Source organism: Nilaparvata lugens, chromosome 3 (assembly GCF_014356525.2).
Source record: "Nilaparvata lugens isolate BPH chromosome 3, ASM1435652v1, whole genome shotgun sequence".
In the NCBI taxonomy this organism is placed as follows: domain Eukaryota; kingdom Metazoa; phylum Arthropoda; class Insecta; order Hemiptera; family Delphacidae; genus Nilaparvata; species Nilaparvata lugens.
Window position 1 is genome coordinate 79560008 of NC_052506.1, and position 13801 is coordinate 79573808.

The 13801-nt window shown below is 33.3% G+C and overlaps 1 protein-coding gene across 1 annotated transcript in view; it reads left to right on the forward strand.

Annotated features, from left to right (window-relative positions):
- LOC111043568 (neurotactin) overlaps positions 1-13801 on the forward strand; it is a 67365-nt gene that overhangs the window by 30193 nt on the left and 23371 nt on the right. Inside the window, exons 3-7 of the mRNA XM_039424743.1 lie at positions 3728-3877; positions 5751-5906; positions 7351-7509; positions 9072-9210; positions 13362-13497. Coding sequence (XP_039280677.1) covers positions 3728-3877; positions 5751-5906; positions 7351-7509; positions 9072-9210; positions 13362-13497 — 740 coding nt within the window. The remainder of the gene's footprint in view (positions 1-3727; positions 3878-5750; positions 5907-7350; positions 7510-9071; positions 9211-13361; positions 13498-13801) is intronic.

The following is a 13801-nucleotide window of genomic DNA, read 5'->3' on the forward strand; positions in this document are numbered from 1 at the left end:
AATCACTACATGTATTTATAAAAAAACTTTTATTTATTTTTTTTTTTCTATTATAAAGTTGAAGAAACCCTGATTCTGAAACAACCAATTGTATTGAGTTTATTAAATTGAAGGCCAATCAGAAAGAAGCTTACAACTTGTTCAAGGAAGAGATAAAATTTTTCTGAAAACCTTTTTTCTTCTGGCTTGTGATCTGGACCTGAGAGGATGCACATAGAGTTTAGGGTTCTTTTCTTCCTTTAAATCTTGAAAATTACCAAGCCAATCCCTTTTTTAAATGTGAAATATTTGTAATAAATGTTAAATTATCTGTGAACTCAGTGTTGTTGAAGAGTTCGTAATTGTAATTATTCCCCATAAATATATCTTTAATTTAGAAAGAAATCTAAGAGAAATCTGGACCACGCGTTAGCCCAGCAGTGACGAAAGAGACCTGCCTAATTAATTATTGGAAATAATTAATTCAATCCACGAGACCGTCAAGAACATCGTTAATGTGAGTGATAAATCAAACGAGCTCGTTTTAAGGCCTTTCTACGTATAGTGGGGAAATTAATCAAAAGCGCTATTCAAATTAACTTAAATTAAAGAAAAAGTCACAACGTGTTGAGTGATATCACATAGTTCATAAGAACATTTTATAAATTTATTTGATATATGTAGGAAGCTTACTTGCATGCACGGCCCGAACTCATATATCCCTGAGATCTCATGTTGAATATCAATTTTATTAATTATTATTTTTGCTAATTGAGCAAAGTATATCATATCAATATCAAATCTATAGACCAAACAGGTTTTTATTTGTAGAATTTTGAATTGACTGGAAGTCTAAGCATCAGTATTAAATATAATATATTTATAAATTTTTAAAACTCACTATTGTGAATGTCATTAAACCCTGTGATAATTATTCAGATTTTAGAAAAGAATTTATATATATTGGAAAAATTATAGATATAGAGTATTTTATTTATACATTGTTTTATGGGAATATATTTTGTGTTTTATGTCAGCATACAAATCATAGAAATTTATTTTTTCCTAACTCATCTCGTGATATACAGTTTGAGCTGTCTTGGTACCAAAAAATATTCTGCAGCATATGAAATTATTGAATCAATTAATATTAATCTTGTTAAGAGCATTCAGTACTTATCATCCTTTGATGATAGTCACATTGGTCTGTCAGAAAAAGTATATTTATAATTATATTAATAAGGTTCCAGTTATATCATATAAGGATCGAGAGAGCTTCAAGAACTGGCGTTGTAAGCTCTAAGGAATTTTAGAAGGATAAATTGGTGAACACCTGTATTCATGACAAGCGTTTTAAGGATCAACTAGAAAAACTATAGTTGGTCTTTATTATTCTTTATTGTATGCATGGTTACTGATAATCAGTCATCAACTATTCTTTTGATTTCCTTATTGGTATTCTTCAAGAACTTCATAGAAGCAGCGGTAAGAATTAATAATCACTGGTCATTGAACCTTATGGTGATTAATTGCATCGGGAAAATTCATGTATCTACCACTGAGCTAAAGCTGAGGTTTGAACACAGCAATTTTGCGAGCCGGACGGCCTTAATTTTTTGTGAATTTATTCGCAAAAGAGGGAATTTAGCAACCGCTCATATAAACGTCAAATTTACAACTTGGCACAATGTCACCCAACCAGTGGGGCAAAGGTTTACCATTTGACAATGGACATTCCACATTTATTTATTGGCATTCCAAGATATTTTTAATGTTTGCCTCCTATTTAATCATATCATCATAATGAACGATAAAATTAATATTAATCTATGAATTTTCCAAATTATAATCTAGAGATTCATTCAACAATATGAAATTGAATGAAATTCAATGATGATGAATTGATGATGATGATGATGATGATGATGATGATGATGATGATGATCAGTTTCTTCTGGAAATATTATTTCTCTTAGAGATTATAGATTTCTATAATATGATTCTTTTTTATCAACGATCCACTGTGATCCAATTGTTTTAAATTGTCGAGTTATTTCAATCAATTTTGAAACTAACTAACTGACAGTTTGTTCTGAAATTGAAACTAGTTAATCTCATCAAACTTATGGAATTAACTGATCTTGTTCTAAAATTGATAATCCTCTTTACTTAGTCCCATTGAAGGTGCTCTGGCATCAGAATTAGGCCTACTCTCCCTCGTGTGAAATGAATTAAAGGCATGTCTCTCCATTGAGCTTGATAGAACAATAACAGGCAATACAGACAAATTGCTGTTGGTCGACTCATTAATCTGTGGGTCCGAGCAGTCTGTGAAGAAATCCCATTAACTTGTTCTCTCAGATCTGAAGAATTTGTTCCGTAAATTGTTCAATTCTCTATGGTCATATTTGTCAGATAGTAAAAAAGATATTTGTAACTATTAGGAGTTACAGTACTTTTTAAAATGAAATGTTTTCATTGTACTGTAGTAGAAAAAATAACGTGTTATTTGTAGCTATCAAGAGTACGTTAAATTGTTGTATGATACATTCCCATTATTTCAAAAACAGTAGTAAATTGAAATATAGTTGTTTTAAATTGTTACAATAATTTCAAATCTCTTTAGTATTTATTCGAAAGAATTCATTTAATCATTTTGTTTCTTTTTATTCAAAGATGGCATAATGTATTTGATTTGAAATAAATAATTTTATCCTTTTAACCGATCACTGAAGTTTGAGGCTCGAGTCGTGTGTTTGTGTATTTGTATTCATGTTCGACGATAATTTTCGAATTCTTTCATCAATCTACTTCAAATTTTCAACACAATTTTCTACAGTTTTTTGGACAGTAAGATTGATCATCTCTTTCATCCTGTATTAGGCAAGAAAGTATATGTGCTAAATAATTTTGTTTTTGGTCATGTTATCAAAACTTGGAATTAGAATAGTTTTGGGCCAAGCCAGCTGTTCTATCCCAATCATATTCATAATATGATCTGTAATATTGCACCCTCAAATGAATAAATAAATAATTATCATCTATATAATAAAAGCGAAATGGCACTCACTGACTGACTGACTGACTCACTCACTCACCACTCGCAGAACTAAAAATCTACCGGACCAAAAACGTTCAAATTTGGTAGGTATGTTCAGTTGGCCCTTTAGAGGCGCACTAAGATTGGCAATATTTTAACTCTAAGGGTGGTTTTAAGGGTTTAAAGTTCGTGTTTTAGCATGTATATTCTTCTTCTTAGTCTCTTAATTATAATTGAAAAATGTTCATACCATATGTTTATATAGAACTATAATCTAGAGAGAGCACCTCTTCGAAACAGTTGTTAACTGGTAACTAAATTAATAATTTTGTCAGGTTGGCATTAAGTTGAGTTGACTTTGTTAGGTTGGCCCAATTTGAAGATTGAAATGCATTTATCGCGGAAAAATTGATTGGGCACTGTTTCTTCAATCAGAGCTATTCCTGGGAATATTATATTACTAGTCGTCAGACTCGCTTCGCTCGCCATACCCGTTTAGCCAGACGTTTAGTCTGGACCCCCGACTGGATCGTCCTAACATATGATAAAAAATATAATAAATTTCAATAGGTTAGCTGACAGAATATCAGCGGCATCTTGAGCGAGTTCTCAAGCGTAGGGAGCTCTCTAGTGTAGCTATTTCTTATATCATACTGTATAATACTGGTGGAAATTGTAAATTAATTGATATTTTTTCTTGTTTTAAAGGAGGGAGAAGACAACGAAGAAGGATCGGATCTTCTGGAGCCACCCTGTACGGCTGTTACTGTGGGACCCGAGGCGCCAGCCAATAATTCCAACAAATTGGCCAGACTCTCCAAGCTCAAATTCTCCAATCCTTTCAGCAAAAAATCCAAGGTAAGTCCTGAGCTGGTAACTAGCCCGTTACTATAGGTTATGGGGACTTCAAAATTATTTCCTATCATGCTAAAGGCCAAAACACACAGTGATAGACAGACGGAGGAAAAATTAAACATCTTCAAGTGTGAGCAAACATACGCAGACAGACGGACGTCTGTGCCCGTTGCAACCATTTGATAGCCTGGGGAGGGATTTTTCCTCCGTCCGTCTGCTTCTGTAAACAATGGCCTAAAGAGATGCTCTCCAATGAATAATGTTCAGCCGCGCAGAAAAATAATACCATTGGCTCTCATTATTAGGACTTTATTCTCAACTCGCTCTTGACGTATAGCCGCTTAGTCCACTTCCACTACATTATAATCAGATTTGAGTTTCGAGAAGTTCCATTATTAGCCTTCATATTTTTCTCTCAAATCATGCTAAGGGGTGCTTTTTAAACAATTCTCTCCAACCGGGCAGAAAAATATACATTGGTTACATATGGAATACATACTTTTGGGAGTGTTCACACATTGAATGAGCCCTGTATTCTCAACTGCAGATTAAATAATCCAGGATTATATGCACCATCTTGTTTTAAACGGAGATAGATCAGCTGTTGGTTTAAACCCGGATTGAAACTCGGTTAAATTGAATGCGACCATGCCTTCATTTTAATTGTAGATCACAAAACTATGGTCTCATCTGTATAATGTGTTTCAACTGGGTCAGGTGATAGTTTGAACTAGGATTATTGTATTTGAGCTGCTATTGAGTATATGGGCCTAAATTTTCAGCAGACGAAACTAATAATTAAAGCCTCACACACACACATCGATTTTTGTTTGTACGGTATTTCGCTGTCCTTATAAATTCTATTACATTAAACAGATGATGTTTATCAAATTCCGTTTAATCTGATAGAATTCATCATAAGGACGGCAAAATATCGTATGAACAAAAATCGATGTGTGTGTGCGGAGCTTTAGAGCACAGACTAAATGTTGTGCCTGTCATTCATTATGCCGTTTTTAAGAGCTGTCAAAACAATGCTATATTTCCAAACAATCACTCTTTGTGAACCGTTTTCAATGAAAATAACTAAATTTTTCTGTAGACTTCAACAGACTGATATCTATCTTTCTTTCAATCCAGATTCGATTCAGCCGATTTGGTAACTTTTTTCTAATCTCAGAAATCTATTTCTATTTGAAGAATCAGTTTGGCTGTGATTTAAACCTGTAGAGTTAATTTTAACATTGATTGTTGTAAGGGATCGAATTTTAAAGGAATGTTGGATGAATATTTTAATATCTCAGCCTTAAAATTTGTACTTTCTCATGGTTCTCAACATTAAAAGGACGATATCTTACAGTTGTGTCACTCTACTTTGATATTAATGAATTTCATGTGAACAATTATCAAACATGAATGCATCAATTATAAATGGATTATATTATATTTTAGAATCTTACTGATCAAATAAACTGTAACATAGTTACAATAGTCTGTTGAATAGTTTAAATTTGATTATGTGAATATAGTAAATTTGTTCTATAAAATAGTGAAATAGTTACAATGTTTTGTTAAATAGTTTCAAATGTATAATGCGAAAGGAATATTGCAGATATACTGTTTTTGGTGAGATATAGTGATAGCCTATTTATCCACATTGAAACACTAGGATATTGCCTAAAAATATCACAAATTTATTGAAAAGTTTTTTCAACACTATGGACAGTAGTGATGACACCATAGGTATTGAAGCATGTTTGTAACTTTTTAATAGATTCGTGATATTTTTAGACAATATTCTGGTATTTTATTATGAAATGATTATGTTGTATTCTGGTAAGGAGGAATAAAGATGGTATGGTATGATTTGTTGCAGAGCAAGGAAGAGGATAAGACTGATCTGCAGCCGAACAGCCCAGACGATGTGAAGAGCCCAACCGAGGGGGAGCGGGAGGGAAGGGCCAAGGGTCTCATCAATGCCATCAAGCTGCCATTGGTCAACGTAATTCCCAAAAAACTCAAATCTGCCAAGGTATGGTTGGCCTACTTCACACAAAACAATTTTATTTGAGAGATTTACAAAGCTGGAACTTCGGAATTGAACTTTTCGAAATGACCTAATTTAATAAAGAAGATTTTGCTGATGAGAGGATCAGTGATTTATCAGGATACGAATGTATTTTGAATAATACGAATTTATTCTAAATATATTGGGAAAAAATCTTCAATGCCTTGCCAGAGAATAAAAGGGATTCTCAGTCACTAGAGTCATTCAGGACTAGGGTGAAGGATTCGTTGTTGGAGAGATGCCTTCATAGTTACAACAGCCGTTTTGAAATCCTTAAATTTAATGTTTTTTTAGTATGAATTCGTTTGCGTATAATTGTGATGTAATTATATATGTAATTATTATGTGAATGTATGGCAATTTTCAATGCTATTCTAAATGACCTATGACATGTTGTATATTAAATGAAATGAATTAGACATGATTCACTGGAAGCCCATTTCTTTATTCTATCGCGGTGATAATTTCTATTATTACTTGATTGAACGTTTTTAATTAGTGCTTGTTATATTTGATACGTATTGCTTGATACGCTTAAGATGTCGATCAATATGAATGTTTTTGAACTTTTTATGTGCGCTCAAAGTTGAAGAAAGTACGTAAATTCGTCAAGTTGAAAGCCAAATTTCAAACAGTTTGAACCTTCATAAAAAGTTTAAAAACGTCAAGCTAATGAACAAGTTATTATTTATATTTTTGGAAATATCTTCTCCATCCCAACCATATCCTTAGGATTAAATGTTGACGGGTGGTTTTCTAGTTATTGACGTTTTTTAAAAAAAAAATTAAAAAAACAATATATCTCGAAAACTAAGGTCGATATAAGAACATTTTTGTTACAGGTTGCATGTAGAATATAAATAAAAATATAAATCTAAGTACCCTTTTCAAAATTGTTTACTCACACCATGTTTCGGCTATATGATGCCATTTTCAAGTGATTGGAAAATAAAGAAAATGACATTAAATAAATACTATTACAAGCTTCTTATTTTTGATCATATATTAGTATTTATTTCATTTATTATCCATTCACTAGATAATGGCATCATATATCGGAAACATGTTGTGAGTATACAATTTTAAAACGGGTACTTGGATTTATATTGTATTTATATTCAAGAGTAGCCCTAAAGAAAAAAAGACAATTTTCATGTAGAATCTATGGTCTTTGGATGTTACACCATTCGTGGGACATTCTGTATAGATTTATTAAATTTGAAAATAATAAATATTATGATGTTTCTATATCAGTTTATTTCAAGGTACCTAGAATACTAGAATACAATGTATTATAGGTACATTGGTTTATTCTAGTGTACTAATAGTTTTCTAGAATAGTACATTCAGTTTGTTTGTATGTTGTCAGTTTTATGAATAAATTTCAATTTTGTGTCCTGTATTCTAGGACAGGGATGTTGAGGACGGCAGGGGAGGAACTCCGGGCCCCCAGGCGGGTCTGGCGTCCATGGAGACACTCGATGACAGCAACGGATCACACAAGGTGGACGATGAGAAGAAGGATGAAGCCGAAATGGAAACTGTCAAACTGGACATCGGAACTGACGTAAGCAACTATACTAGTTTCTTCAAACAAATTATTCGGAATTAGTAAACTTGTTCCAATCCTCCAATTAAATTCCAGACAACTGGTCAATATTATAGATTATTTTCCAATTATTATTGAGAGACGCAACTGGTGCAGTCATTTGAATAGAATGCCACTTGAAGTCCAAAACTACTCCATAGACCTACTGGAAAAAGAGATGTAGGGAGGCCAAGAAAGAGATGGGTACCGGAACAGGTTAATTAATAAACCTAATCACTGATGTGAAGATGATGATGATGACTATTGAAATGAGATGGAGCCGTTATCTTGAAGATACTGTTTGGACTTCAGCATTTTTTCAAATCCTCTGATTCAATTCCAGACTCATGGTCTATTATGGAAAATTTACTGAACATTTCAGAAATCTACAGTAAATTCTTGAAAGGATAGCGAGGATATCCGAGACGACTAAGGCGTTGAACCCTTCGGTCTGCTAGCGCTACCTGGTCGTGGGTTCGAATCCCGCTTTAGGCATGGAAGTATTATAATGTCATAAAATATCCCACGCTCTAGCTAAAAGCTCATGTGGGCGTCATCTGCGATAAAAAATATATTATTTGAAATTCTTCAACTTTTTACAGTCAATCCAGTGTTAATCAATCCAATGTCTACTTGGTATGAAATGAAGGATTTACTGTAGGCTACTGTAAAGTTTCAAAATTATGAATTATTGCCTAAAATCATGATCAATTATTGTCCTTTTTTTAATTTTGAATTATAGCTTGAAATCAGATGAAGCAATTCTCTTATGATGAAAATTCAATTCTAGGCACTTTGAGCATATTCTTAAATTTCCCAAAAACACTTGGGTATCATTGGTTACAAATAAAGCAATGATTGGGAGAGGAAAAAAAGGTTAATCTTGATCTATGATTAAAAATTAACTGTAAATTTGGAAATTGCTGCTTGAAATAAGGTGAAAGCGTTTCTTGAAAAAAAATTGAAAAGTAAATTCGTATGACTTTTTGTTGGTGGGGAGTCCTTTGCGGGAAGGTCCCACCTCACCTGAATTAAGCCGTCAATGGGCCTTATGATTGTCATAGTTCAGCCGGGACCGACAATTTTATCTGTGCCCATCTGATAACACGTATTCACTTTACTCACGTACAATTAGATAAGCAGCAATTGCGTGGCAGTGAAGTGGCCGCTTGAAATATCGCAGATACTTTATCCTACTGTGAGATTCATTGTAATCTGTCAGAATTATTGAAAGGGATGCACCGATGCTAATTATATGGAATGCTGACAGTGAATCTCACTATAGCAAGAATTAGGTTAGAATTACTGAATTCTAATTTATCACATATCAAAGATAGAATTAGGGGTATTTATTGTTCAATAATCGATCTATTCTTCTAAGATTCTTTCAAGTTTTCTAATTTAATTCTTATAAGTTCAGATTCTTTAGTTTTTTCCTAAGATCCTCAATAATAGGTAATTTTTCTTCAATTATTATTCTAGTGTTGAGCAGTGATACTCTCTTGACATTGTTAGTAATAGCTCAATAATTTTTTTTTCAGAATAATGGTGGATTTGAAACAGAGAAGCCAGCTTTGAGCGACGAAGACGAAGAGCATTCCAAGTGGGACATTCCCGAGTGCTGTAGACGGTCGGCCATTGTCCAGAGAATCACCGAGTATCAGACGCTTGGAGTTATAGGTCAGTAGCTCAATACTAATCTATTCTCTTCTAACACAATAGGATAAATAAATAAAATTAATATTATTATTATTAAACTAAAATCCAAATTAAATGCTGTAATTCACCCCGAAGACTTCTGCTACTGCAAATATTGACAACAGGATAAACAGCTTGATGGAAATTCGATGAGCGCTACTATCCTAGATCCCGGGAACCGGGCCGACAAATAATTTTTGAATAGTAGCGCTCATCGAATTTCCATCAAGCTGTTTACCCTGTTGTCAATATTTGCAGTAGCAGAAGTCTTCCGGGTGAATCACGGCATTTAATTTGTATTTTCGTTTAATAATAATAATTAATTCATTAGCATTTGAATAATTGCAATATCTCAGTAATTTCCATATGTAACATAAATATGATTTTATTGCTGTTAAACTCTTAAAACAATAGGCAAAGTCAAATATTGAATAGGCTACAGTACGACAAAATATAAAATCAAGTTTTTCAGCAACTGTACACACATATAATAAATTACATTACTGAGTCTTACAAATAATACAGTAAATGAACTGTAAGTGAATTAGATTTTTCAAATACAGTAATACAATTCATTTTACAAGGTACCCTTTCATTTAATCACAACACAAATAGTTTCAACTCTTCAAGAGCCATTTTCAATTGTGTATTTACACTATTCATTGTCTTTCAATACTTTAAGTAGCACTGAAAATAAGAGTGAGTAATTATTCATTTTCTGTTTCTCTCTTTACACGTTGAAACAAGATTTTAAGGAAAGGTTCGAATTTGAGAAAGGATGATTCGAACATGCACTTATAAAACAGAACATTTTCCAGATACTTTGATCATAAACCCTCCCAATAGGTAATACATCGAATTTAAGATGTGAAGCTGATTGCAAAAAGATGCTATATATCTTATCACAGACTATTGAAGGACACTGTCACAGTGAGAATCAGTGGAAAGCCTTTAAATACTACCAGCATATATTATGACAAGAGTATGAAATAATACATATTCCATCTACTTTGCTTTTGAGTCCCTCTAATAAAGAACACATTGATCTGAGAGAGGCTGCTGAATACAAAAAAATCAATAACTTAAATCACAGACTATTAAAGGACACTGTAACTGTGAGAATGGATGGAATCACTACCAATACTAACAAATATTATGACAAGAGTATAGAACGATACATTTTTCAGATACTTTGATTATGAACCCTTCCAATAGGTGATACATTGAATTTCAGATGTGTAGCTGATTGCAAAAAAGTCCAATATGTCTTATCACAGACTATTGAAGGACACTGTAACCGCGAGTATGGGTGGAATCCCTTCAACTATCACCAAATATTATAACAAGAGTATAAAACAATAAACAGTCGAACCTCTCTATAACGAACCTCCACTTAACGAAATCCTCTACACAACGAATTTATACCTGGTCCCATGACATTTTAGAGTATGGCTGCTTATTTACCTCCATTTAACGAATTTCGGACCTCTCAGCAACAAAGTTTTCTCTTCACTTCAACATACAAAATGTAGTGTGTATAGGAACCAGACAGTCATTTTCAAGGAATTGTTTAGTTTCAGCAAATGGTCAATAGACTGAAAATAATGGCAATTCAGGTAGGAAGAAGATAGAGTGGTAGACAGTCAATACAGGTTGAAACACATGAGGGTGGTAGACAGTCAATACAGGTTGAAACACATGTCGGAAATTGAATGAAAGTTACTGGAAATGTAGAATTCTAAGAATTCATTCGTAGAGCAGGCAGGTAAACGACTGGACTTTCTCATCCTTGCTTCTGTCACACATTTCAATTGTTAGAACTCGCCATTTATGAATGAAGGAACGAGAATGCTGGATTTCCCCATCCTCCCATCATTTGCTTGTCATACATTTCAATTTTGAAAAATGTGTGAAATTTCCCAAAATGTCACTCTACGTTCTCGATGTTATGTTTTATGTACCATATTCATTTAATTACTGCCCGTGATATATTATAAGATCCATAAGATCATGCCAGTTTTCTTGACAGAACAACCTCTCGATAACGAATACCTCTCTACAGCGATCGACTTCGTCATACAGAGGTTCTACTGTATTTTCAAAACTACTTTGTTAGTGAAGCCCTCCTACACATTGTTTTTGAGTGAGGCTGTCATGTACAAAAAATGCAATATCCTTTATCATATACCATTTAAGGACACTGTAACCGTGAGTATGGGTTGAATCCCTTCATTTACTACAAAATATTTTGACAAGAGTATAAAAACGTTACATTTTTCAGATACTTTGATCATATCTTCCAATAGGTGAAACATTGAATTTCAGATGTGAAGCTGAATGCAAAAAAGTCCAATATCTTTTATCACAGACTATAAAAAGACTCTGTAACAGTGAGAATGAGTGGAATGCCTTCAACTACTACCATATATTATGACAAGAGTATATATAAAACAATACATATTCCAGCTACTTTGCTTTTGAATCACTCCAATAAGGAATACATTGATTTGAGAGAGGATGCTGATTACAAAAAAAAAAAAAACATTATCTTAAATCAAAGGACTGTGAAACGAGAATGGATGTAATACCTTCAAATATCACCAAATATTATGACAAGAGTATAAAACAATACATTTTCAAATAATTTGATCATGAACTCTTACAATTTAATTTGATGAACAAAAATTTTATCAGCCTAAATTATCGACTTCTGTTGTATTTTTGACATACGCCTGAATGGACCTTAGTTTTACATTCGTTTATTGTCCTTTGCATTGATGTTTATTTCTCTGATTGCTTCTGTGATGGATATTCAATAATAATACTGAGGGTGATGCTCACATAAGCTCTTAGGCTTGTGCGTGGGTAATGAGTGAGAGGGATAATGATGAGAGATGTTTATTTCTCTGATTGCTTCTGTGATGGATATTCAATAATAATACTGAGGGTGATGCTCACATAAGCTCTTAGGCTTGTGCGTGGGTAATGAGTGAGAGGGATAATGATGAGAGAACAGAATATATTTTTTGTGATAAATATTATACTCAAATGACGTAGTAGGAACTGACATGCAAAGTGTGTTTTTTTTTAATATATAGTGGTATGGTATTGACAATATCAGTGTGTTTTCTTTTTATTTTTCTATTCTTTTTTTAATTTTTCAATAATCATTTCTCGAACTTTATTGTCTGTGCTACTTATTCGTGTGTCCTATTTTATCCATTACTGCAGTGGTTCTCAAACTTTTCACTTCGAGCCCCCCCTGCATAATTCAGCTGTAAGCCGGGCCCCCCTACATGTATAAGCGTATAACAACAAATTCTATACAAACAATTATAATTTATTCAGGTACTATAGCTACTATAGTACATAGTTGTTACTTTTATTTTTCATAGCAATTAACAATATAAAGAGCTTCAATATGAAGGATGAGTTTGTTTTTTTCGCACAGAGTTTGTTGAAAAAGGTATCAGCTCTGATTATGCTACTCTAAGTTCCTGGGTCACATCCAGTCTTGATGTAAATTTACTTTTCATGGCAGCTAGAGAAGAATACCCAGTTTCACACGAATAAGCTGTCGCAAATGGAGTCAATATCTTCAATGCCCTTTCACTCAAAATTGGGTGTTCCTTTTGCACACCAATCCAGAAGGATGTGAGAGAATATTCTTCAAACTTCATTTTAAGCCCAATAGTCACCTTGGAGATCAATGAGGCTTTCATTTGCTATCATGTTGAGGGAGTACTCATTGATTGAGAATTTGAATGGGTTTTGAATCCATGCCAAACCATTCAAGTTCTCATTAAAATATTTTTAAGTAGAATTTTAAAAGTATAATGATTGCTTATCGTAATTATTTTAGAAGTAAATTTAAATTATTTTCCAACAAAGCTTTGTGCCCCCCGCCCCTGAGCATTCATCGCGCCCCTCTTGGGGGTCACGCCCCATACTTAGAGAACCACTACATTACTGAATGATAATATAGTTGTAGGATATAATATGTTTCATAACTTGAGGCCTATTATATAGTGATATTAAAGAAAGTACGTTGGCTTATTGATTACTACTTGATCTCATTGACAACCATTTCTTTTACCTGTGTAATGTTCAGTTTGTTTTATTTTCTCTTGCAGTACTCGTGTTCCTGTTCATGATAGTTTTCATCCTGGTGTCTCTGCTGTTCTTTGGAGGTTCCCGGCCTCCGACCAATGCTCCAATCTACAACGGAAAATATGTCAAGGCCGTCACCAGCTGTGGAAATGTTGAAGGGTGAGTTTTACATTAATAGTATTGTCCCATATACTCAAAACTTATTGTTATCATTAAAATATCAACATTTATTCCGCCAAATACAATAAATATTTTTACAAATAAAAATAATCATTAAAATACAATAGTTTTTGGCGTGACTGGAAAAAGAAGCCTCAAGCTCCAGCCACGAGTTCTAAAAATAATGGTGTCTTTCCCCACACACAGACTTGTCTATGTGGGGAAAATTCACTAGTGTTTTTTATTATTCATACACTTACTGTATTTGTAATGATTTTGTGTATAAAACTCAATTTGATTTGAA